Genomic DNA, 25,682 nt, shown 5'->3' with positions numbered 1-25,682 from the left:
GCTCATGACTGTAATCCCAGAGACTCGGGAGGCTACGGCAGGAGGCTTGCTTGAAGCCAGGAGTTCAAGATGAACCTGGGCAACATAGTGAGATACTTTCTCTAAAAAACCAAACCAAACCTTTAGGATGTGTGTGACAAAGTGTTCTCCCTCAGGGTGTTTTTGTCCCTCTTTCAGGGGGCATTTGGGGATGTTGGCCACAGGCTCCTTAGAAGACATGGTCACAGCACACTAACCTCAATGTCCTTAATTGCAAAGACTCACCTTCTCTGGAAACCTGAGGAGAGAATCATTTTAAGCAGAACATTTTCTGATTCCAGTGTGAAGGAGGGGAGCTGTGGGTGTTATCTTTGTCCTGAGTCCCGGGGGAGCTATCCTCCCTGTCTGAGCACTGGGGACAAGTAGAGGGTGTCACACTCGGGAATGCAAGATTCCCGAGAGTGGCTCGGAGTTGTCATGCACACTCACACTCCTCTGTCCACTCCCAAAAACGGGGCTCCATGCAGGGTTCAGGGGTGTCGACCTGAAGCAAAGACACCTCCATGCTATAGACCAGTGATGTTTCTCAGGGGACATGAGAGGGAAGTGCTCTGTTCTGCCCCCATCCAACCATCCATCCATCCATCCTAGTGATTCCCACCCAGGAGTGACTTTGCCCCTTAGGAATACTGGAAATATCTGGAGACTTTTTAGATTGTCATAATTAGGGGGAGGTGGCAGTCCTCTTGGGAATTAGTGGGTGAAGGCTGGGATGTCTCTCAGCACCCTGCAGTGCGCCAGACGCCCCACCCTGGAGAACAGTGCTGCCCCAGATGCCAGTAGTGCTGAGCCGGGAATGACAGGTTTAGGAGTACAGTGGGCGAGCTGGGCGGGCCCATCTCCCTTGTGTGTTCAACCCTCTGCCTGCACCCCTCCCTTAGCCTGCCGAGTGCCCACCCTGTGGTGTCCTGATCCACATAGGTCCAGCCTCTGTGTGATCTCCTGCTCCCCTGTGGTACTACTGCCCAAGGAGCAACAGGGTCCTGGGGTCCCTCTTCCTGGACCTCACTGCTGCTGGATTCTGGGGCTGGGCCCATGCTGATGGCTCTCTGCAAATGCCCTCGCTTGGGCACAAAGGGGTGTCTCTCTTCACACAGGCATCACCAACTTGAGCTTCCCCTTGTCTGACCAGCCTGTGTTGGGAGAATGGTTCATTTTTGTTGAAATGCAAGGCCACGTGTACAACAAGTCCTTCGAAGTTCAGAAGTATGGTGAGTTGGTGGCTCTTAGGGTCCTGGGATTTAAAATCTGGTGGAAACCTCAGACCTACCAAGGATGCTGATGAAGAGGGGGGCAGGGGACCCATTCACTGAGGGCTCATGGTGGCTGAGCATAGTGGTGGAAGACAGTCCTCCCATCTGCCTCGGCCTTCCAAAGTGCTAGGATTATAGGCATGAGCCACTCGGCCCAGACCTTCTTACTCCTCTCTACGTGTTCAGTATGGTGGCATTAAATACATTCATAATGTCATGTAGCATCACTAGCATTCATCTGCAGGATTCTTTCATCTTCCCAAACTGAAACTCTGTCCCCGTGAAACATTAACTACCCACCTCACTCCAGCCGGGGGACCCACCATTCTACGTCCTGTCTGTGAACTCGATGCCTCTTGGGATCTCACATGAGTATAACTGGAATCAGACTGTATTTGTCTTTTTGTAGCTGGCTTATTTCACTTAGCATGGGGCCCTTAAGGTATATCCATGTTGTAGCATGTCTCAGAATTCCCTCCCCTTTTAAGGATACTCTATGAAGTATCTCCTCTTTACAGATGGGGAAATTGAGGCTGAGAGAGCCATTCAGAAAGTTGCCTCATGCTGGCGCCTGTGGCTCAAAGGAGTGGGGCACCGGCCCCATATACTGGAGGTGGCAGGTTCAAACCCGGCCCCAGCCAAAAAAACTGCAAAAAAAAAAAATAAAAAAAAAAGAAAGTTGCTCGAGTAACAAGAACCAAGAAGTGAACCCGAGCTGGAGACACTTACTCTAAAATTTTTCCTTCCGTGGTCAAGGGTTTCTTCTCTTTTTAAGAGCTCCTTTTAAGGAAGGAAAGGGTGTCACAGTCTGGGCTAAGGGCTGCAATTGCAGAAGTCCAGTGCAAACTCTCATAGTCACAGAAAAGGGATTTATAGGCTGGGATGGGCTAGGATGGGTTGGAATCTGCCACATGCAAAGCACGTGGTTTAAAAGTGATGGGAGATGGCCCCCAAATAGGATCCTGTCTTTCAAAGATAGGAAATAGATGCTGCTGGCAAAATGCCCAGAGAGCTTCTCAGCAAATGGTGGTGTGCCTTGGTGTGTCGTCCGCCTTGTGGTGGCCAGGCTGTGGCTTTGCTGTTGTCCTCGGACACACTGAGTGAGAGAAGCCACCTGCTTCCCCCCTGTCCGCTCTCTCTGCTCAGTGTTGCCCAAGTTTGAGCTGCTGATTGATCCACCCCAGTACATCCGAGACCTCGATGCCTGTGAGACAGGCACTGTGCAGGCCAGGTGAGAAAGAGGGTCCCTTGGGCTGCATTGGGCCCCTCCCCGTCACATCCCTCCCCCACTGCCTCCTTCCCTCGCATGTGGTGGCCCCTTGCCCCAGGAGCATCTCTCACCTCACCCTCCCTGTGCTCTTCCCAGTGGGCGTGCCCCTCCCCCATGGGTGTTCTTCCCTCCTGGGAGCCCCTCTCCCCATGGGTGTCCTCTCCTCTCAAGGGCGAGACCCACCCTACCCTGTGGCTCCCCACCAGCGACCTTCCCTGAGGACTTGCCCCTCCCAAGTGTCCCTTTTCTCTCCAGGGTCTCTGTCCCTGAGAGTGCCCCCCAGCATCCGACAGTACCCCTAGCTGAGGGCATTCCTGGCCAGCGTATTGTACTGACTGGGAAGAGGGGTTTCTAGAAGGGGCTGCACACCTGACGACCGGGCTATTGACCAACCCCCAAACCAGGGTCAACCCACAGGTGTCAAGAGGTGCTGTCCTTCTCTGGGAGTGCCCAGGAGAGCCCTGAGAGGCCCTCACTCCTGCCTCCTCCTGTGGCCTTCCCAGAGGGTGTGGCTGAGACTGCCCTCAGGGCCACGGCTCCTCCAGCTGTGTGAGGTTTCAAATCCAGTGTGCAGTTTGGTACCCGGCATTATAGTCTCTAGGAAATACTATTGAAATGCCCAGTGTTATTTTGTTATTTGCTGAGCTCTCCCATTTGGCTCCTGTTACCCATGCCAGGTAATGGGGGGTTCCATTACCTCCCCCGCCATAGGTGTTGCCTCTGCATCAGGTGTGACATACATACATTTAAGTTTCACCAACATCCCTGAGAGGATAGTTTTATTCTCATTCTTGGGGTGAGGAAACTTGAACAGCTGAACCCACTAGGGTGTTCAGGGCCAGGTTTCCTAGAGCTCACAAGGGCTTGTTCCTCGGCAGTTCCCTACTCTAAGGGTGTCACCGACTTGGGGTTCTCAGGTTCAGAGTTCCTCTCTGACCATCAGTCTCTTTTTTCTGTAAAACCCAAGACTTGGTACAGAGAATTGCGGGGCCCTGGCATCATCTGTCCTGATTCCAGGCTACAGGGGGTCTGTAAGGACAAAATGCTGGATGGGAGACGAACCTGTATCCGTCACTGTACTCCTGGCCACACCCTGTGGACCTGGCCTTCTTGAAGCTGGTCTCTCCTCTCTGCCCCATCTGGGGTCTCTTGGCTGTGAAACTGAGTGCATGTTATCCTTTTGTTTCAGGTATACCTTTGGGAAACCTGTGTCAGGGGCCTTAACCATTAACATGACTGTACATGGTGTGGGTTACTACAGCCACGAGGTGGGGCACCCTGTCCTCAGAACCACAAAGGTGAGAAGCAGCATCCTCTCCTTGGCTTCAGCTCTGCGATCACACATATTATTTTCCTTTCTAAAACACTTATGTGGTGGGGATCCTTCTCAGGATAAAATTCCTGCAGGCTAAACATAGAAGCTTTAGAAAATATAAAAAGGACGAAAATAAAGACAGCTTGGTCTCTAATAGGCAGACAGAACCACCACTGATATTTTGGTGTGTTTCCTCCCAGATTTTCCTCCCTTATATATAAAGTTTTAAAAAATATATTAATAATTTTGTTGCCTATAATCCTAGCTACTCAGGAGGCTAAGGCAGGAGGATTGCTTGAGCCTAGGAATTAGAGGCTAGCCTGGGCAACATAGCAAGACTCTGTCTCTAAAAAAGGAAAAAATAATGAATAGTTTTCAATGAATAGTTATAATGAATAGTTTTCAGAGAGTCGCAGAGTTGTGCAACCATCACCACTACCCAGTTTTAGAATAGTTCCATTACCTCCCCCCGCCCCCCAAAATCTCTCAAACCCCTTTGCAAATAATCCACATTCCTACTCCCAGCCTGGCAGGCACTAATCTTTTCCTGTCTCTGTGGATTTGCCTGTTCTGGACGTTTCACACACTGTGCGGCCTTTTGTCTGGCATCTCTCACTCCCTGTCATGGTTTGAGGTTTGTCCCCGTTGCAGCGGTGTCAGTGTTCACTCCTTTTCCTGGCTGAGTAACATCCCACCGCAGGGCTGAACGCGTTCTGTGTATTCCTTCATCTGGTGGACGTTTGGGTTGTGTCCACTTTTTAGCTATTTACGTAGCTTGCTGCAGAGTAAGAGACAGTCACAGACAGGTGGGCGTTTGTTTTCATTTCTCTGGGATCCATAGCTGGGAGTGGAATTGTGGGGTCCTGGGAAAACACTGTGTTGAGCCTTTTGAGGAATCATCAGACAGTCAAAGTCACTGCCCTGTTGTTCATACCGTGTATGTAAAGTTTTGGAGCCTTTTTTTTGGTTTTTTTTTTTTTTTTTTTGTAGAGACAGAGTCTCACTGTACCGCCCTTGGGTAGAGTGCCGTGGTGTCACACGGCTCACAGCAACCTCTAACTCTTGGGCTTACCCGATTCTCTTGCCTCAGCCTCCCGAGCAGCTGGGACTACAGGCGCCTGCCACAACGCCCGGCTATTCTTTTGTTGCAGTTTGGCCGGGGCTGGGTTTGAACCCGCCACCCTCGGCATATGGGGCCGGCGCCCCACTCACTGAGCCACAGGCGCCGCCCCTTTTTTTTGGTTTTTAACATAATCTTATACGGAGAGCACACGGTAATATAACAGGCAGCTACCTTCCTGGAGATTCCTCGTCTTTGTAGGTGCCTGAGACACGAACTCTTTTGGTGCTAATTCCTCCCCACCCCCTATTCAAATCTCCTTCCCTGTCCCCTTCCCACCTGGATCATCTTCTCCAGTGATGGGTCCCTCCTCTATCTTTGAGGTGTCTCTTCTGTGGAGAGGACACCCGCCCCCCTCACCTCGTCCATGCCTCTCAGTAGCACCCTGGGTAGCCCAGTTGTCTCCCAGGAGGCTGATGGTGGCCCTTGTCTTAGTTCTCCCATTTACTGAGTAATTTATTCCATAGTTGTTTCTGCATGTGGATCATTTGCCAGGCCTCGAGGTGGGGTCCTCACGTAGGGGTTGAACCAGGGAGTTCTGTGCTCCAGAGTCGGGCTGACCCAGTTCAAATGTAACCCCTGCTTCCTGGGCTGAGGGAGATTATGTCACCACTGTAGGGAGCACTTTCCTTTTTTGCCCAGTGGTGCCGGCACCCATCTTACCCAGGACTTTATGCAGTGAGAGGCCTCCACAGTCTCCATGCAGTAACTTGTGGCATATGGCATAGATTGAGTATGTCACCTAGTGTCCCTGGGCTCTCCAAGCAGCCAAGAGCCCTGTACCTCAGGGTGATTGGTTGGGGACATCCCCTGAGGTCACCCCTACCCTGAGGAGCACAGCCTATATTTTTCTCCCCTCCAGATTCTTGGCTCCCAAGACTTTGACATCTGTGTGAAGGACATGATCCCAGCGGACGTCCCTGAACACTTCCGGGGCAGGATCAGCATCTGGGTGAAGGTGACCAGTGTGGATGGGAGCCAGCAGGTTGCATTTGATGACTCTACTCCTGTCCAGAGGCAGCTGGTGGACATCCACTACTCCAAGGACACAAGGAAGCAGTTCAAGCCAGGCCTGGCCTATGTGGGGAAAGTAAGTTTGGCAGGTAACTGTGCCACTTCCCAAGGACCACTGTGAAACCCATCTGGCAGGTGTCCCTAGCTCTGCAATGGTGACTTAGCACTGATTCAGATGAAAACAGATCTTCTGGGTTTGGCTCCTGTAACTCAAGCGGCTAAGGCGCCAGCCACAAACACCAGAGCTGGCAGGTTCAAATCCAGCCTGGGCCTGCCGAACAACAGTAACAACTGCAACCAAAAAATAGCCAGATGTTGTGGCAGGTGCCTATAGTCCCAGCTACTAGGGAGGCTGAGGCAAGAGAATTGCTTAAGCCCAGGAGTTGGAGGTTGTTGTGAGGTGTGATGCCATAGCACTCTACCCAGGGTGACAGCTTGAGCCTCTGTCTAAAAATAAAAAAAAAAGAAAGAAAACAGGTTTTCTGGTTGCCCTGATATAAACATTGCGCTCTTGGGATCAAGAGGCTAATTTGTGGAGTGTGATTGTGACGAGAGCTGGCACCCCTGTGAGGGGCACAAGACATTTTCCTCCACCTAAAAGAATGATCTACTTTATTCTAAGCTGACAGACATTCCTGGACCTATCGCATAGGTCCAAGATGTTGGGAGGTCATTTATTAAACCAGTTCCTCTAAGGCAGTGACATTTTATTTTATTTTATTTTTTAGGGACAGGGTCTTGCTATGTTGCCCAGGCTGGTTTCCAACTCCTGGCCTCAAGCTATGCTCCTGCCTCAGCTTCCTGAGTTGCTGGGATTATAGGCATGAGCCACCAGGCCTGGTCTGGTTTCTTGATTGGGTTGATTTTATCCCCTGAGGACCTAACATCAGAGTCCCCCAAAATTCAAATCTACTGTCCTTGAGACCAAAAGATTCAGAGCCCTGGGGTGGGAAGCAGCATTTTGATCGAGCCCCTGCCTATCACCTGCTTGTGATTCTTAGGCACAGTAAACATTGAGATGACCAGAAATCGTGACCCTTAAATTGGGATGTCTTCATCCCAATTGCAGTTGTGGGGGGTGGATGAGGCCAGCAGAGCCCTTTGTCACCCAAGGGGAGGCAGGCCATGCCCCCAGAAACCCACGCCTTCTCTCACTTCAGTTCCTTCTTGCCATCCGTGGGCATCACCCACGTGGGCCGGGTGTCTGTCCTTACACTGAGGCCTGACCCTCCTGCTTCACTCTGTGCTGGGGTCTCAGCCACCACCTTCTCACACATGGAGACACAGCTCCTGTGTCCCTCCTTTTGATGGTTCCAGCTGAAGTAGAAACCAAAGTACTTCGTGGAGGCTCAGAATGTGTGTGAAGAAGGGGCTTAGGGCTCTCAGTTTGGTCAAAGGGAAGTATTTCGCAGACAGCTGAGAAAATATCCACCATTTGCATTAAACTCAGAGTGTTTAATAGGATCATGTGAGCTAAAGCCCAGGACCTCTGTCACCACGTACCTGCACAACTGTGGGGCTTGTTCCAGGGTCTTTCAGGGGCTTCAATCTACACTTCTTTCAAAACATCTGTGCCTGCCTCATTCTGTCTGTCCCACCACTCTGAGTGAATGAGGTCTAAGAGTCACATGGAAATGTTCACGGCACTGTCCACCAGTCCCTAACCCAGTGCAGCATTGGATGAAGGTAATTTGTATTTTGTGACTTCTTTGCCAAATACAAAGACATAAAGGTTTATTCTTAGGTTTTCTTCTAACAGTGTTAACAGTTAGTTAACAGTTTTAGCTCTTCTCTTCTGGTCTGTGATCTCTTTTGAGTTAATTTGTGTATATGGTTTGAGGTAAGGCTCTAACTTTATTGTTTTTCATGTGGATATCCAGATGTCCATGTATATATACACACATACACATATATGTGTGTATGTGTATATATATATATAACTGTTGTTGTTGATTTCCGCAAAGAAGCCAGCAGGATTCTGTGGAGATTGGATTGATTCTCCAGACCAGTTTGGGGAGTGTTGCCAACTTAATCATGTTGAATCTTTGATAACCTCTTCTAGGTGGAGCTTTCTTACCCGGATGGCAGCCCTGCTGAGGGGGTGACGGTCCAGATTAAGGCAGAGTTGACACCAAAGGACAACATCTACACCAGTGAATCTGTGTCCCAGGGTGGACTGGTGGAGTTTGAAATTCCTTCCATCCCCACATCAGCCCAGCATGTTTGGCTGGAGGTGGGTGAGTTCCCTGGACCCTTGTCATTCTGCCAGCAGATATGGGTGTGGTGCCTCCCCCAGGCTGGGTTTGCACACCAGGTCAGTGGACGGGGAGCCTGTCTCTCCCTGGAAGAGTTCCCAATCCAATAGAGGCACCAGATGGGATGGATAACCCAGCCATCCAGGAGAGGGTTGGAAAGCCAGGGAGAGGTGAGGGTATCTGACCCAGTCACGTCAGAGGAGGCCTCTCCAAGAAGATCTCTATGAATGGACTACTGACCTCAGGCAAGACAGCCAGACAGCTTCTTCTTTTTTTTTATTTTTTTGAGACGGAGTCTTAACTTTGTTGCCCTCAGTAGAGTGCTATGGCGTCATAGCTCACAGCAACCTTGAACTCTTGGCTCAAGTGATTATCTTGCCTCAGCCTCACAAGTAGCCGGGACTACAGACCCCCGCAAAAATGTCCATCTATTTTTTGTTTTAGAGACAGGGTCTTGCTGTTGCTCAGGCTGGTCTCGAACTCCTGAACTCATTCAATCTACTCGCCTTGGCTTCCCAGAGTAGTAGGATTACAGGTGTGAGCCATTGCTCCCAGCCTGCCAGGCAGGTGGAACAATATGTGTGGAGGCTCAGAGGTGCCCATGATCATATTGTCATTGGGTCCTGCAAATGCTCAGTCATGCTGAGCCATTTCAGAAGGAGATTGGGGAGGGAGCCCCCACCTCTCAGGGGTGCTTGGAGTTTCTCTGCAAGGCGGCATCAGGGGGGATAGAGGGATCTGGTTGTCTTTTTAAATTAGAAAACTTTTTTTTTTTTTTTTAGAAACAGGATCTTGGCAGTGCCTGTGGCTCAAAGGAGTAGGGTGCTGGCTCCATATGCTGGAGGTGGTGGGTTCAAACCCAGCCCCAGCCAAAAACTGCAAAAAAAAAAAAAAGGACTCCTAGAAACAGGATCTTACTCTGTCACTGAGGCTGGAGGGCAGTCTTGCAGCCTCAACCTCCTAGGCTCACATGATCCTCCTGCATCAGCCTCCCAAGTAGCTGGGATTACAGGTGTGCACCACATGCCTGGCTAATTTTTTAATTTTTTTTAAGAGTTGGGGTCTTGCTATGTTGCCCACGCTGGTCTTGATTTCTTGGCCTCAAATAATCTTCCCACCTTGCCCTCCCACAGTGCCAGGATTACAGCCATGAGCTACCACACCTGTCCCAGAGGGATCTGATTTTTGAAAGCCAGTGGTCACTTCAGAACTTGCAGTGGGTAGGGAGTGGCTTTAGGGGGCACAGGAAACAGGACAGAGAGGCTACCAAACTGGAGCTGTTTAGGAAGCAGAGTCTGCAGGACTTGGTGTCCCATTAGCATGGGAGGGACAAACAGGAGTGACAGAGATATGAGAGAAGAAGATATCCCAGCCCTGTGCTTTGGGACCAGGTGGTAGACATGGCAGCCCCGCGAAGCCTGGGATGGCTGGGACAGAGGAGCAGCTGAGAGTAAACGTGTAGGTGGGAACCAGGGATGCTTATAGTCAGTTTGTCTTCTGTGGGTGACACATCCTTTAGATTTTAGCCACCAGAGCCACTACAGTACCAAGTGACATTCACAGTGAGATGCACCCATGCTCTCCTGTGTTTGCACTGCTACTCATTGCAGAGCACAGCTGCTCGGTCACCTGGGCCACTGTCCTGGTTGGTGAGAGTGATCATAGCCTGGCACCTCTTAGACCTCTGGAGGAACCAGGGACTACCTCCCCAGTGGGGAGATTGTAGTGTCTTCTGCCACCAGATATCCAGAGTTGGGCCACACTTCACAAGTGATGGGCACAGCTCTCTGTAAGACTGCCCTCAGTTTAGACCCTGGCCACAAACCCAGGGGTGTCTAGGCCACCCATACTTCCTAGCAACTTTCTACAAATTTGGAGCTTCCCACTACCCCACTACCTTACCATCACAGTTTTAGCTCAGCAAAAATGGTATGAAGTAGGGAGAAGCATAGGGCAAGGTCTGGGAAAGTCCCAGGTTGAAGCTTTGAGGGAAGCTCATGTGAACCTCAGTGTCCACAGTTTGTTTTTTTGTGGGGAGGGGCTCATGACATTTGCATGACTGATTAAATAACTGGCCACAGGACTGAACTCAGTCTCCAGCCTTCTTCCTTCCCTAGAGGAAGGCTGACATCATGGGGCTCAAGGCCACAACCCTGTAATCACATTGATGGTCTTTCTGGTGTGGCCAGCCCCCATTCTGGGTGGTCTCATTAGCCTTGTTATTACCAGGACCCATCATCAACAAGAATGGTATTCTCATCACTCGGGGAATTCCAGGGTTTAGTGGCTGCCTACCTCCCAGGAACTAAGAACAAAGGCCATCCAACTTCTTTATTACACAGAGATCTTAACCCCCTCTGTTGCATTAGCCCACATTTTTTTCAGCAGAAATGGAAGAGACCAGCTCAAATCACTCAAGAGGCATAAATTAACATAACTGCCCCAGGCCTGGGGCTTGCAGGTTAGGGCTGCAAGCTCTGAGTGGATCTGGGTCTCCAGCCCCAGGGGATGCTGTCCAATATGGCAGCTCCTTTTTCTCTGTATTTATTTGTGTGTGGGGGTGGGGGGGATGGGGGGGCGGGCAGGATTATCTCCTCCAAGAAACCATCAGGGCTACTGGCAAGCCAAGAGGGAAAGAGAGAGGCTTTGCCAATGTGTCCCGTGATGGGCAGCCTGCCCTGCCTGAGCCAGCCCCAACTCTGTTTTGCTGGTTGCTGGCACTTGCTTCTTGGGCTTGAGAAGAACACACTAGAACACTGGATCCCAGTTTCTGAAGATTGACGAGGGGGCTCCCAAAGAATAATTGAGGCATGAGAGAGTCTTCCTGCAGGACAGAGCTGCAGAAGCATCCCCAAGACCCCCTTTCAAAGCCTGGCACCCAGGCCTTACCAAGTGTCCTCTGCTTTTCAGACCAAGGTGACAGCACTGAATGGGAAGCCCGTAGGGACCCAATACCTGCCCAGCTACCTCTCCCTGGGCAGCTGGTACTCTCCCAGTCAGTGCTACCTGCAGCTGCAGCCGCCCTCCCGCCCCCTGCAGGTAAGATCTCCAGGTGCTGGATGGGCCCCAGGAAGGGACATGTGTGAGCCTAACACTGTGGCTGACATAGGGGCACCTCATCCCTTCAGCAAGGAAGGTATTCGTGAGATGAACACACTGTCATTTATTTATGGTGGACATTTAGGCTGTGGCCCAGGGCTTCCTGTGACAAACACCACAGTAACCCAGGGTGACGTGCTGCCAGGCCAGACAAGGAGCCACTTCTGTTGGGCTGGAGTCTCCACCGTCCAGAGCCTTCCTTTCTTGTGCAAAGGCTTCAGGCCTTTCCCCATCTTTCAGACATGCCGGGCACAAAGATGAACTTAGAGTGATGTTCCACATGAGCGTTTCCTAGGTCATTACGCAGTTATTACGCAGTTCTGATTCAGTAAAAGTATGTGTATAGGCTCGGTGCCTATAGCTCAGCAGTTAGGGCGCCGGCCACATGCATGGGGCTGGAGGGTTCAAACTCAGCCTGAGCCTGCTAAACAGACAAACAAACAAAAAATAGCTGGGCATTGTGGCAGGCTCCTATAGTTCCAGCTACTGGGGAGGCTGAGGCAAGAGAATCACTTGAGGCCAAGAGTTTGAGGTTGCTGTGAGCTGTGATGTCACAGCACTCTACTAAGGGTGGCATAGTGAGACTCTGTCTCAAAAAAAAAAAAGTATATGTATAAGATTATACATTTTAAATTAATGAACTTAATTTTTAAAAAGTAGTTTTATTTATTTATTTATTTTGAGACAGAGCCTCAAGCTGTCACTCTGGGTAGAGTGCCGTGGCATTACAGCTCACAGCAACCTCCAACTCCTGGGCTTAAGCTACAAGCCTCAGGCTCCCAAGTAGCTGGGACTACACAACACCTGGCCATTTTTTTGGTTGTAGTTGTCATTATTGTTTGGCAGGCCTAGGATGGATTCGAACCTGCCATCTCTGGTGTATGTGGCTGGCACCTTAGCCGCTTGAGCTACAGGCGCCGAGCCTAAAGAGCAGTTTTAGATTGACAAAAACATTGAATAAAACATGCAGATGGTTCCCTATATTCCCTGCTCTTTCCTTTTGTTTCCGCTGTTTTTTGGCATCTTGCTTGAGTGCAATACATTCGTTACAATTGATGAATGGATATCAACTGGTCTGTAGTTTAGTTAGGGTTCAGGTTTGGTGTTGTAGTTTCTATGCATTAACAAATGAATAATTTGTATCCACTGTGACAAAATCATCAAAATAGTGTCACTGCAAAATCATCAAAATAGTGTCACTGCCCTAAAAATCCCCTGTGCTCTGCCTACGCATCCCTCCACTGCCGCCCCTCCCCCCCCCCCACAAGCCCTGGAGACACCTGATCTTTTCATTGGCTCCATAGCTCTGCCTTTTCCAGGATGTCATGTGGTTGGAATCACATAGTATGTAGCCTCTTCAGATGGGCTTCTTTCACTTAGTAATATGCACTTAAGGTTTCTCTGCTTCTTTTCGTGGCTTCAGAACTTGTTTCTTCTTATTGCTGAATAACACTGCCTTGCATGGAAGTTCCTTGTCTATTCACTCACCTAGCGAGAGAGGTGTGTGTAAGTATGCACATATAACACATGCCTGTGTACACATATGTGTATCTGTGTGTATGTTTATATACATTTATACACATGCATGTATTTATATGTGTAATACATGTATGCATGTGTGTTTGTATATATATATATATGTTAATATACACAAATTCTCTACTCACCTAGAGGGAGAGATATATGTGTATATACATATACATACATTAAAAAAAATATATCCCACTCACTCGTAATAAATGAGTAGATAAATATGTATAGGTATAAAGTTGACTCTTGAATAACACGGGATTAGGGGGCTGACCCACTGCACAGTCAAAAATCCACACATAGGCTCGGCGCCCAGAGCTCAGTGGTTATGACACCAGCCACATACACTGGGGCTGGCGAGTTCGAACCAACCTGGGGCTGCTAAACAACAATGACAACTACAACAAAAGAATCGCTGGGTGTTGTCCCAGCGACAAGGGAGGCCGAGGCAAGAGAATCGCTTAAGCCCAAGAGTTTGAGATTGCTGTGAGCTGTGACACCACAGCACTCTACTGAGGGCAACATAGTGAGACTCTGTCTCAAATCGGTAAGGCGCCGGCCCCATATACCGAGGGTGGCGGGTTCAAACCTGGCCCCGGCTGAACTGCAACCAAAAAATAGCTGGGCGTTCTGGCGGGCGCCTGTAATCCCAGCTACTCGGGAGGCTGAGGCAAGAGAATCGCTTAAGCCCAGGAGTTGGAGGTTGCTGTGAGCTGCGTGATGCCATGGCACTCTACGGAGGGCCATAAAGTGAGACTCTGTCTCTACAAAAAAAAAAAAAAAAATCCACACATAGCTTTGACTTCCTAGAAAGTTTACTACTAATTACATACTGTGGATGGGAAGCCCTACCAATAACGTGAGCACAATGAACACATCTTTATATGTTGTGTATATTATGTGCAGTATTCTTAGAAAAGAAACTGTTATTAAGAAAATCATAAGGAAGAGAAAATATATCTACTATTTAAGTGGGAGTGGATTATGTAAAGGGCTTCCTCTTCATCATCTTTGCGATGAGTAGGCTGAGGAGGAGGAGACAGAGCAGGGGCTGGTCTTACTGTCTCAGGGGTGGCAAGAAAATCTACATGTAAATGGATTTGTGCTGTTCAAACCAGTGTTCAAGGGTCAACTATGTATGTGTGCGCGTGTGTGTACATGTCTGTGTGCATGTAGATATCTAGCTAGCTACACATGCACACCTGTATTTATGTTCCATCAGCCCCTCTGTTAACTCCTTGAGCAGGCGGCAGGTTTGCTGGCCTGACCGTTTGCACCCGAGCTGCCTTCCTGGTGGGGCTTCCTGCTCGAGCTGCGCCCTGGCCTTGGCAGAGTGTTGTTTGTAATGGAAACTAGTTGCCATTGCAGCTCCCAGGGCCCAGCAGCCCATAAACCTCTCACACTCCCGAGCATGTGAAGGGCCCTGGGGTACAGTTTAGAGGACTTGTGGCGCCTTGGCTACCCGTTCTCTGGGATTCATGGCCCTTTGCAGGGGTTGTAAGGATGACAAACTCAGAAGCGATCATGCCCAGCTTGGCTGAACATGCTGTTCTTGTAATGCTGTTAGACCAGGGGTGCGGGGCAGGGTGTTGGCCTGCTCCTCAGGGCAGGAAGGAGACTTGTGTTCTCAGCTGCCCAGACTGTTGCTCACATTAGGTGAGGACTTGGCTTGGCCAGCAGACTTTGATCAGATCAGCATACTCCCGCTCCCATCTCTAATAGATGCCACCGAGGGGCCCAGGATGCCAACAACCTCACGGCATGGAGGGAAGATGTGTTCAAGCTGGGGCCTGACTGGACTCTTTCCCACTTCTGGCACCAGGGCACATGTAACGGGGAGCTGGAGGCCTCCAGTGCCAGCTCGTCTGCTCCCACCACTCTGTGCGTGTTTTCTCTGTAAACAGGGGCTGTCACCCTAATCTTTCAGGAGTGCTGTGACCCTATAGGGTTAGTGCACAAGAAAAGAAGAAAGGTTTGTTCTCTTTCCTTTTTTCTAAGATCTCAAACAGAAGGGAGTCTTTTTATAAGAGAGACATTTATAAATTTAGAGTGAATTAGAAAGAAATAGTTTAATAAACAACTATATACCTTTCACCTTGATTTATAAATTAATATTTTTCCTATATCCTGCCCCATCTACCCTCCATCCACCGTCTAGCTATCCACGAGTCCACTGATCTGGCCATGACTGTCTATCCATCCATCCATCTTCTACCCATGCATTCATCCATCCATCCACTCTCCATCCATCCATCCACCTTCCACGCATTCATCCATCCATCCATCCACTTTCCATGTATCCATCCATCCACCTTTCATTCATCCATCCTCCTTCCATGCATTCATCCATCCATGCATCCACCTTCCATGCATCCATCTATACATCTACCTTCCATGCATGCATGCATCCATCCACCCTCCATCTTCCATCCATCCATCCACCTTCCGTGCATCCACCTATCCATGCACCTTCCATCTATTCATCCACCTTCCATGCATACATCCATCCATCTATCCACCTTCCATGCATCCATGCATTCATCCACTTTCCATCCATCCACCTTCCATGCATCCTTCTATCCATCCATCCATCCACCTTCCATGCATTCATCCATCAATCCATCCATCCACCCTCCATCCATCCATCCACCTTCTATGCATCCATCCATCCATCCATCCACTTTCCATGTATCCATCCATCCATCCAACTTCCATTCATCCATCCATCCATCCATCCACCCTCTATGCATCCATCCATCCATCCATCCACCTTCCATGCATGCATCCATCCATCCATCTTCCATGAATCCATCCATCCATCCATCCATGCATCTATCCAGCCTCCATCCATGCATCCACCTTTCATGCATCCATCCACCTTCCATCCATCCATCCATCCATCTATCCACCCTCCATCCATCCACCTTCCATGCATGCATCCATCTATCCATCCACCCTCCATCCATCAACCTTCCATGCATCCATCTATCCATCCACCTTCCATGCATCCATGCACCTTCCAAGGATCCATCCATCCACCCACACCATTTCTCTACACAATTTTGGCTGCAGCATTTGAAAGCAAGTTACAGATATGATAATGCTTCACTTTTAAATACTCGATCATAATATATCCTAAAAATAAAGACAACCTTCTCCCTGACCTGAAGGCCACTGTCATACTGATGAAAATTACATTCACTCAGTTATATTGTTTAATTCAAGGAAATATTTAGATTTTCCAAGGGTGTCCTCAACATGTGACTTATATTTAAGTCACATGTGACTGCATGTTTGTGTCACGCATCTGACTGTGCAGGTGTATGCATGTGTTACTCATGTGTGAGTGTCATAAGCATGTGTGTGATTTATGTGCATACATACCTGTGTGTATGTGCTTTATTTTTCCAGGATCCATTTATATGTTGCATTTGGCTCTTTAATTTTCTTAGTTGCCTTTGATCTGGAGCAGTTCTCTGGCCCTTTCATTGCAGTGACCTTTGTGAAATATCCTGGCCTATTTGTCCTGTAGATCAGTAGTCTCTAACATTTTTGGCACCAGGGACCAGTTTTGTGGAAGACAAATTTGTCCACGGACTGGGGAGGGGGATGGTTTGGGGATGGATGAATTTTGCATTTTATCTCCACCTCAAATCATGAGGCATTAGATTTTCGTAGAGTGCAGCCTAACTCCCTCACATGTGCATGAGAATCTAATGCCTCCACTTACCTGACAAGAGGTGGAGCTCAGGCGGTGATGCCAGTGATGGGGAGCAGCTGTAAATACAGAGGAAGTTTCTCTCATTTGCCCACTGCTCACCTCCTGCTCCGTAGCCCAGTTCCCAACAGGCCATGGACCAGTACAAGTCTGCAGCCCATGGGTTGGAGACGACAGTTGTAGATGATTCTACATTCTGAACTGGGTTCAGATTATAAGAAATTTGGCATGAAATTACTGTACAGTCACTACCCTTGTTGCATCTCATCAGGAGATCATATTTGGGTGGACCCTACTTTGCTGAAGCTGATCTGATCCTTGGTTTGGGTCTGGTTCCTGACAGCCTTTTCTCTCTGCAAGTGAAATTAATGTGTAGAGGCAACACTCAGGCACTCAGTGTCTTTTTCATCACTGACAATTCTTGTTGCAGTTATCACATTGGGGCTTCATGATGGTGACTTCTATATTTTACCATTGCTTTACATTTGTGACCAGATATTCCTCCATTAAAAAAAATAATTTTCTAAAAAAAAAAAAAATCTTGGAAGATTTAAAAAAATAATTTTCTGGGTGGCACCTGTGGCTCAAAGGAGTAGGGCGCTGGCCCCATATGCCGGAGGTGGCAGGTTCAAGCCCAGCCCTGGCCAAAAACTGCAAATAATAATAATAATAATAATAATTTTCTGGGCTCGGCTCCCGTAGCACGGTGGTTATGGTGCCAGCCACATGCACCAAGGCTGGTGGGTTTGATCGCGGCCCAGGCCTGCTAAACAACAATGACAACTGTAACAGAAAAATAGCTGGGCATTGTAGCAGGCACCTGTAGTCCCAGCTACTTGGGAGGCCGAGGCAAAAGAATCGCTTAAGCTCAAGAGTTGGAGGTTGCTGTGAACTGTGATGTCACAGCACTCTACCGAGGGCGACAAAGTGAGACTGTCTCAAAAAAAATTCTTTTCCCTTCTTCCCCATCATTTCTTTTTTTTTGGACACAGGATCTCACTATGTTGCTTTGGCTGGAGTACAGTGGTATCATCATAATTCACTGCAGCTTCAAACTCCTAGGCTCAGGTGATGGCTCCTGCCTCACCCAGTAGCTGGGAGCCACCATTATTTTGTTGTTGTTGTTCTGAGTATGCTTATGAACATATGGACCTTTTAAAAAAAGTATTCAATATGTTGTAATCCATTACATCATACTTGTTTTTAAAATCTTTTTACTTTGGAATTATTTTAGATTAACAGAAGGTGCCCAAACAGCACCTAGAGTTCTTGTATGCCCTTCATCCAGGTTCCCCTACTGTGTTTTTTTTTTTTGGTAGACAGAGTTTCACTTTATTGCCATCAGTCGAGTGCCATGGTTTCCCACAGCTCACAGCAACCTTGAACTCCTGGGCCTGGGCAATTTTCTTGCTTCAGCCTCCCAAGTAGCTGGGACTACAGGCGCCCAGCACAATGCCTGGCTATTTTTTTGTTGCAGTTTCGCTGGGGGTGGGTTTGAACCCGCTACCCTCTGTATATGGGGCTGGCACCCTACCCACTGAGCCACAGGTGCTGCCCTCCCCTACTGTTTAGAATTGCATTGTTTGTCTTTGAATTGTGAGAGTTCTTTACAAATTCAAGGCATGAGGCCCGCATCCCATGTGTGATTTGCAAATACTTTCTCCCATTGTACAGGTTGTCCGATGTCCATTGATACAATAAGAATTCTTTCTTTTGGGTCAGAGCCCATAGCTCAGTGAGTAGGGTGCCAGCCACATACACCAAGGCTGGTGGGTTCGAGCCTGATCCTGGCCTCCTAAACAGCAATGACAGCTGCAATCAAAAAATAGCTGGGTGTTATGGCGGGTGCCTGTAGTCCCAGCTACTTGGGAGGCTGAGGCAAGAGAATCTCTTAAGCCCAAGATTTTGAGGTTGCTGTGAGCTGTGATGCTATGGCGCTCTACTGAGGGTGACATAGTGAGACTCTGTCTCAAAAAAAAAAAGAAAGAAATGGGTGGCGCCTGTGGCTCAAAGGGATGGGGCACCTGCCCCATATGCTGTAGGTGGTAGGCTCAAGCCCAGCCCCGGCCAAAAACTGCAAAAAAAAAAAGAATTTTTTGTTTTGGTAAAATCCAATTTATTTATTTTTTCCTTTGGTGCTTGTGCTTGTGCCATATCTAAAAGAATCCATTGCTAAATCCAAGGTCATGAAGATTTACCTCTATGTTTTCTTCCAAGAGTTTTATAATTTTAGCTCTCCCATTTAGGTCTTTGATACATTTTGAGTTAATTTGTGTATATGGTGTGAGGTAGGAATCCACCTTAATTCTTTACATATGGCGATCCAGTTGTCCCAGCACCATTTGTTGAAAAGACTATTTTTCCCCATTGAATGGTCCTGGCCCCCTATTGAAAATCAATTGACTATAGCCGTATGGATTCATTTCTGGGTGCTCAATTATGTCCCATTGATCTATATATCCTTATGCCATATTACAGTGTCTTGATTACTGTAGCTTTGTAGTAAATTTTGAAACTAGGAAATGTTGAGCCCTCCAGCTTTGTTCTTCTTTTTAAGATTGTTTTGGTTATCCTGCATCTTTTGCATTTCTATATTAATTTTAGGATCAGCCTTTCCATTTCTGCAAAAATAGACCATTGGGATTTTGATGGGTTTCCCCTAATGTTAACATCTTATAAAACCATGACACATTTGTCAAAGCTAAGAAATCAACACGGGACATAACTATTAACTGAACTCCAGAGTTTATTTGGGAAAAAAACTTCCCAGTTTTTCTACTCATGGCCTTTCTTTCTGGTTTTGGTTTGCCTTTAGGATCCCATATCCCATCTCATCCACTCTGAGTATTTCTTAGTCTTTAATGACCTTGACACTCTCGAAGAGTTTACTCCTCTTTTTGATGCTGAAATTCCCCAGTTTTGGCTGTGAGAGTCCCTTTAGTCCAGCTCCTTAAATAGGAAGAATCTTGCCTCAGATGGAAGTAGAATGACATTTATTAAATACCTACAGTGTGCAGGTGTCGTGTTGAGTATGACCTATTTATCACTTATGGGATCCTCAGGACTCTTTTTCTGGGAGATACAGCCATATTTTATAGATGGGGAAACTGAGGCTCAGAGAGGTGAGGGATACCTTGCCACTTGCCAAAGGGCTCACAAGAAAAATGACATTTCTTCTACCCCGGATTTCCCTCCTCTGAGTTTTTGGAATGGTCCAGACAGAAGAGAGTCACGAAGTGCAGAACATGGGGCACATGAGGGGAGCTCTCGGGCAGAGGCCCATAAGGTGACTTCCCATGGAGCCTGGGACTTCAGTGTTGGACATGGTTACACTCCAACCCTCACAGAGGTCACAGCACCTGGGAGGCATCAATTTTCCTGATAGCAGCATAAGGGAATCTTTGGGGTTAAGTGTGGGGCTCTGGCATCAGCCTTCCTGAGTTTGAATCTTGCCCCTACATTGGGCAAAGAACCAAGCCTCAGTTTCCTTCTCTGGAAACTTAGGGATTATCATAGGACCCAACTCTGTGGGGGCCTTCCAGTGAGAAGGCCCAGCCCATGGCCAGCATTGGCACCTATGAAGTTAGAGGTGGTTCTTATGACCACTCTCCCTTCTGACACCAATTGCAGAGTTTGGGAGTACTCAAACCACCCTTAGTTTTTTTAACTCTATAGAAAGATTCATAGAACTCACTAAAACCTGTTAAATTCACAGTTATAGTTTATTATGGTAAAGAATACAGATTAAAATCAGCTGAGACAAGCGGAGTCTGGGAGAGTTCTGAACGTGAACTTCCATTTGCTGAGTCATGGATTGTGTTTTTTCCTAGCAACAATGTGAGATGTGGTGTACTGACAGCCAGGGGAACTCCCCCGAGCTTGGGGTCCAGAGTCTTTATTAGGGCTTGGTTGTGTAGGTGTGAATGACTGCCTGTGTGGCTGAACTCATTCTCCAGCCCCTCTAGAGGTTGAGCTGATACCTCACGGCCCAAGACCTCCACCATAAATCGCATTGTTGATATTTGATATGACTCAAGACCCCAGTCAAACAAAGATAATCTGACAAAGGAAGACATTCCAGGAGCCTCCTAGGAGTGATGAGCAAAAGCCGGACTTCTCTTTGGGCCAGATTCGGTTCTTTGCTACGTGACTCCTGATCGGGAGCTTGCATACCAGTTACATTTCATCTGCATCACAGCCCGGAAGGGAAGTGACCATCACCATGTATACAGACTAGAGGCCAGGACCAATGGCAGGCACTCTGCCCCAAGGCTAGCACACCTCCCGCAGCCATCCCAACCTTCCTCTGGCCCCAGAGTAGCTAAGTCTCCCTCGAGTGGGCAGCAACGTTAGTGCCAGGCAGGGCCCCGTGCTGTGTGTCTTCCACAGGTGGGAGAGGAAGCCTATTTTTCTGTAAAGTCCACGTGTCCCTGTAGCTTCACACTGTACTACGAGGTGGCTGCACGGGGCAACATCGTGCTCTCAGGACAGCAGCCTGCCCACGTCACCCAGCAGCGAAGCAAGCGGGCGACCCCTGTCCTGGAGAAACCGATTCGTGTAACGCACCTTTCTGAGACAGGTGAGCCTGGCGGTAGGGAGAAGGTTTCTATTTTCCCTTGTGAACCACTGAGACTGGGATGGGTGCCCCAGCAAGGAAAGATGAGCTAAGACCCAGCAGAGAGGGAAGCCAGTGCAGGGCAAAGGGGACATGTCCAGAGTGACACCAGGCTGGGTCCACGAGGGTGGTCAGTGACCAGCTGTTGGGGAAAGCTTTAGACTCCGGGCTATTCTCATTGCATGACTGCAGAGGACAGGGACAGGCCAGCCTCAGGCTGGGTTCCTGTGCTGGCCCATATCGTGCTATCTTGTCTATTTTCCCAGGCTCTTTCCCTGCCTGTGAGTCTTCCTCCTCCTCCCTTCCCTTGACCCCAAGTGGTCCTCATGAGACCTACCTTCTCCCCAGGGTCTTCCCTAGCCCCCTCGTCTTCATAGCCCTTCTGCCCAAAGCAGGGTCCTCAGCCTGGGCCCTCTGGGCATTTAAGCCTGGATCACTCTCTGAGGGTAGGGATGTCCTGTGCACTGCAGAAGGTTAAATAGCATCTCTGGTCTCTACCCATCAGGTGACAGTAGTACCAGTGCCCCAACAGTATAACAACCTAAAAAGTCTCCAGTCATCGCCAATATCCCTAGGGGAGAGTCACTGAAATAGAGAGATGGCTAGATGGATGGGTAGACAGAGATATAGATAGAACGATACAGGATAGAGAGACAGAGAGGGCTTCTCATGCTAAGGCAGTTTCTCAACCTTAACACGGTTGACACTTGGGGCTGGATCATTCTCTGTGGTGGGGTATACTGTGCTCTATATGATGCTGAGCAGCCTCCCTGTCCTCCACCCACTAGATGCCAGTAGCATTATAGATAGATGATGGATGGATGGATGGATGAGTGGGTGGATGGTGGACAGACAGAAAGATAGCTGGGTGGGTGGATAGATAGAGGGACAGATAGAAAGGTGGGTGGGCAGGTGGATGGATGGATGGATGGATAGATGGATGGATTGACAGGAAGATGGATGAGTGGGTGGATGGATAGAAAGATGGATGGGTGGCTGGATAGATGGACCGATAGAAATATGGATGAGTGTGTAGAAAGATGGATGGATGGGTGGATAGATGGATGGACAGACAGATGGATAGGTGGATAAACTGGCAGATAAACAGGGACTTCTCATGCTAAGGGAAGGTTTCTCACTCTCTACACTATCAAATTTGGATTCAGACAATTCTCTGTTGTTTGGGGCTGTTCTGTGCTTTCTAGGATATTGAGCAGCTACTCTGACCTCCACCCACCAGATGGCAGTAGCACCCCTGCCCCCAACAGCGATAGTCAGACAATGTCTGTAGACACGGCCAGTGCACCCTGGGGGTGCAGAATCACTTTGATTGAGAACTGCTGCCTGAATTGTGCTTTGGGAACAGTAGGTGCACTACATGCTGTCTGGCTTACCTTTACTTCTGGGTGAAATAACAGAGACTTCCACGCTGTCCAGAGCTCTTGGGCCCTGGGCCCAGACTTCCCACACTCTGCCCCATTTAATCTCCATAATAGCCTGGGGTAGTGGCAGCCCCACTGTGCCCCCTCACAAGTGAAGGGGCTCTGACTTGGGGAGCTTCAGGAACTCTCCCAATGCCTGGTGAGGGACAGAGCCAGAATTTAAACCCCAAGGCCAGTGGAGGGTCCTTTTGCTCCTGGTGGCCGTGGGCCCCCCCATCGTGTCCACTGGGTGCTCTGTGCTCTGCACGGATCTTGGGACTGGGAGCCTTTATACTCCCCCATTCTCATGCTTTAGAGTACTTGGGAGCACCAGAGCAGGCTTATATGCTCTTTCATAAAATGTATGCTTTGGGGATTGTTAGCCCACTAGGAAGGGAATATGAGCCTGGTTCAAGTTCAGAAACAATGGCTTCTCAGGTCTGCTCGCCCCAGGCTCCAGCAGGACAGGGCCAGTTAGAGGGAGGTATTCTGGGGGCTGGGATAGTGCTACCTGGATGACCAGGATGTCTTTGCTGCCATCCAAGGAAGTTCTGTGTTGGTCAGAGAGCAGGGACTGTTCTCTCAGCAGAAAGGGGAAAGCAGATGATTCTAGGCAAAGTCCAGCCTGCTCCGTAGGAGCCCCAGGTGACCCTAGAGCTTAGCCAGTGGGAAGTGTCAGTGCCGGAGGCATAGCCTAGGAGGGACATTCCAGAACCAGCGATGGGAACTGTCTGGAGGCATAGACAGAAGACAGAGTGGAGTGAACTGGACCACTGTTCGAATGGCCAAGGTTGCACATGGGATACGGGGAATTTACCGCCTGTCCCTATCCTTGACTCACCTCAGCGCCTCCTCCAGCACCAGCAGCTGAGGTCAACGTGTGTGTGACCTCTCTTCGGCTACCTGTGACCCCTAGCATGGTCCCCCTTGGCCGACTGCTGGTCTTCTATGTCCGGGAGAATGGAGAAGGGGTTGCAGACAGCCTCCAGTTTGCAGTCGAGACCTTCTTTGAAAACCAGGTAGAGCACTGGGTACTGAACTGGGGGCACACAGGCACATGCCACATGGGTTCTCCAGGGTGTCAGCATGGTGCTGGGGTGGGCTGTCACATCTGGGACTCAGACTCCATGTGGGCACAACTCATGATTGCTGCTTTGTCTTTGTTGCATCTCTACTGAAGCATCTCCCAAAGTTGCCCAAACAGAGACTGTATTCCTAATATGCAGGGAAGTGATCAGCATGTTCCCAGCAGCAGGCTCACCTCCCTGTTCCCTCTCTTTGCAACCATCAAAACAAATGCCATATGCTCTCATCTGGCACATGCCTCCCCAGGGCCCCCTCACACCCATATCTCCGTGTCTCTCCCTCTTTTCCTGTGTCCTCTGCACAAGGACAATTTGCCTATCACAGTGGGGACCGATTTTCACCTGGATGACAAGGCCAGAGTCCCAGCTAAGCTGGCAGAGACTGACTTGATGGGCAAGGCAGGAGAGCCACCATGGATTGGACTAAGCTACTGATTTCCCTGCTGCATTTATGTCCAGGTTTCAGTGACATATTCAGCCAATGAGACCCAACCTGGGGAGGTTGTTGACCTGCACATAAGGGCTGCAAGGGGCAGCTGTGCATGCGTCGCTGCTGTCGATAAGAGCATCTACCTGCTCAGATCTGGCTTTCGGCTGACCCCTGCCCAGGTGAGCAGGGCCCTTGGCCTCTGGGCTCCAGCACCTCCCACCATGGAAGATCTTCCCTTCTCTCACTCTCCCTGTCCCAATCCCTCTTTCCAGTGGATGAGGACCTGGATGTGAAATCAGATTTACTTTCTCCGTTGGGTTCATTTCCCAAGGAACCCAGAGGGTGCCCAATAAATACTTATTGCTGTTTTGGTGCAGTTGCAAGATCATGGTCAAATTCATCAGACTCTTGCAGCATGACACTGGGCCAGGTCCTGTCTCTCTGGCTCCAGTTTGCCCACTGTAAAATGGGCTAATGCTACCAATGCCAATCTCCTAAAGTTGTTACGATATGACCTCTATGGAAGGGGACTGGGATAGGAGCATGCTAGATGGATGAGAACCAATTTGGGTTGTAAAGAAAACCTTAGCTGACCAGTCCCCATCCTCCTTTGCTGGCAGGTTTTCCAGGAATTGGAAGATTATGATGTTTCTGATGCCTTTGGTGTGCCCAGGGAGGATGGACCCTTCTGGTGGGCTGGGCTGATGGCCCGACGTCGCCGGCGCTCCTCTGTCTTCCTGTGGCCCTGGGGTGTCACCAAGGACTCCGGGTTTGCCTTTACCGTAAGGAGAGGTGGTCTCAGATCCCTCTGTCCTCTTCTGAGCTCTTCTTGCCTAGACACAAAGGGTCTCAGGGATCCTGAGATGGGTTGGAGCAGAAGTTTCCAAATTTTTCTCAGTGCAGAATTTTTGTTTGTTTTAAAGACAGGTCTTGCTCTGCTGCCCAGGCTACAGTGGTGTGATGATAGCTCACTGTAACCTCAGCATCCTGTGCTGAAGTGATCCTGGCTCAGTCTCCCAAGTATCAGGGACTCCAGGCGTGTACCACTATGCCCCAAATTTCTTTTTAGAGGTAGGGTTTCTCTATGTGACCCAGGCTGGTCTGGAACCCCTGGCCTCAAGTCTCGGCCTCTCAAAGTACTGGAATGAGCCACCACATCCAGCCTGGATTCTTTTTTGTTTCTCTCCAGTGAAAGCTCAGGAACACATCCTCTTCATTTGCAAAGCAAATGAGAGCAGAATGTTATGTATGCAAATAGCCAGGTTCAAATTGGTAACTTGAACTTGGTATGGAGCAATGATATTGAGGGGCTTTGCTGGAAGGAAAACCTCATGGAAGCTGTGGGCGCCGGTTGCTCTTAGCTTTGCCTTGGCTTTGTTTGATTCTGCCGTGCATCTGGCAGCAGTCAAACAGTGGGAGGGAGCCACGTTCTCAGGTGACAGTGGGCCTCAGCTGCACAAGTACCATTCAGGGTCACATTGGGAACACATGTTAGCGTGCTGAGGGCCTGCACTCAGA

At 49.1% G+C, this 25,682-nt stretch overlaps 1 protein-coding gene across 8 annotated transcripts in view; it reads left to right on the top strand.

The window, feature by feature from the left end:
* Positions 1–25,682, top strand: part of CPAMD8 (C3 and PZP like alpha-2-macroglobulin domain containing 8) — a 94,529-nt gene that overhangs the window by 18,066 nt on the left and 50,781 nt on the right. For all 8 annotated transcript variants that reach the window (XR_008379033.1, XM_053586181.1, XM_053586177.1 and 5 more), the window contains 10 exons: positions 1,137–1,250; positions 2,439–2,523; positions 3,752–3,860; positions 5,860–6,087; positions 8,074–8,244; positions 11,177–11,305; positions 21,003–21,192; positions 23,496–23,668; positions 24,194–24,343; positions 24,785–24,946. Coding sequence is in view for 7 of the 8 variants with exons in the window: in XM_053586181.1 (XP_053442156.1) it covers positions 1,137–1,250; positions 2,439–2,523; positions 3,752–3,860; positions 5,860–6,087; positions 8,074–8,244; positions 11,177–11,305; positions 21,003–21,192; positions 23,496–23,668; positions 24,194–24,343; positions 24,785–24,946 (1,511 nt within the window). In the remaining variant the exon portion in view is untranslated. The remainder of the gene's footprint in view (positions 1–1,136; positions 1,251–2,438; positions 2,524–3,751; positions 3,861–5,859; positions 6,088–8,073; positions 8,245–11,176; positions 11,306–21,002; positions 21,193–23,495; positions 23,669–24,193; positions 24,344–24,784; positions 24,947–25,682) is intronic.

This window comes from Nycticebus coucang, chromosome 3, assembly GCF_027406575.1.
Source record: "Nycticebus coucang isolate mNycCou1 chromosome 3, mNycCou1.pri, whole genome shotgun sequence".
NCBI classification, from domain to species: domain Eukaryota; kingdom Metazoa; phylum Chordata; class Mammalia; order Primates; family Lorisidae; genus Nycticebus; species Nycticebus coucang.
This window is presented reverse-complemented; position numbering and strand designations above follow the sequence as displayed.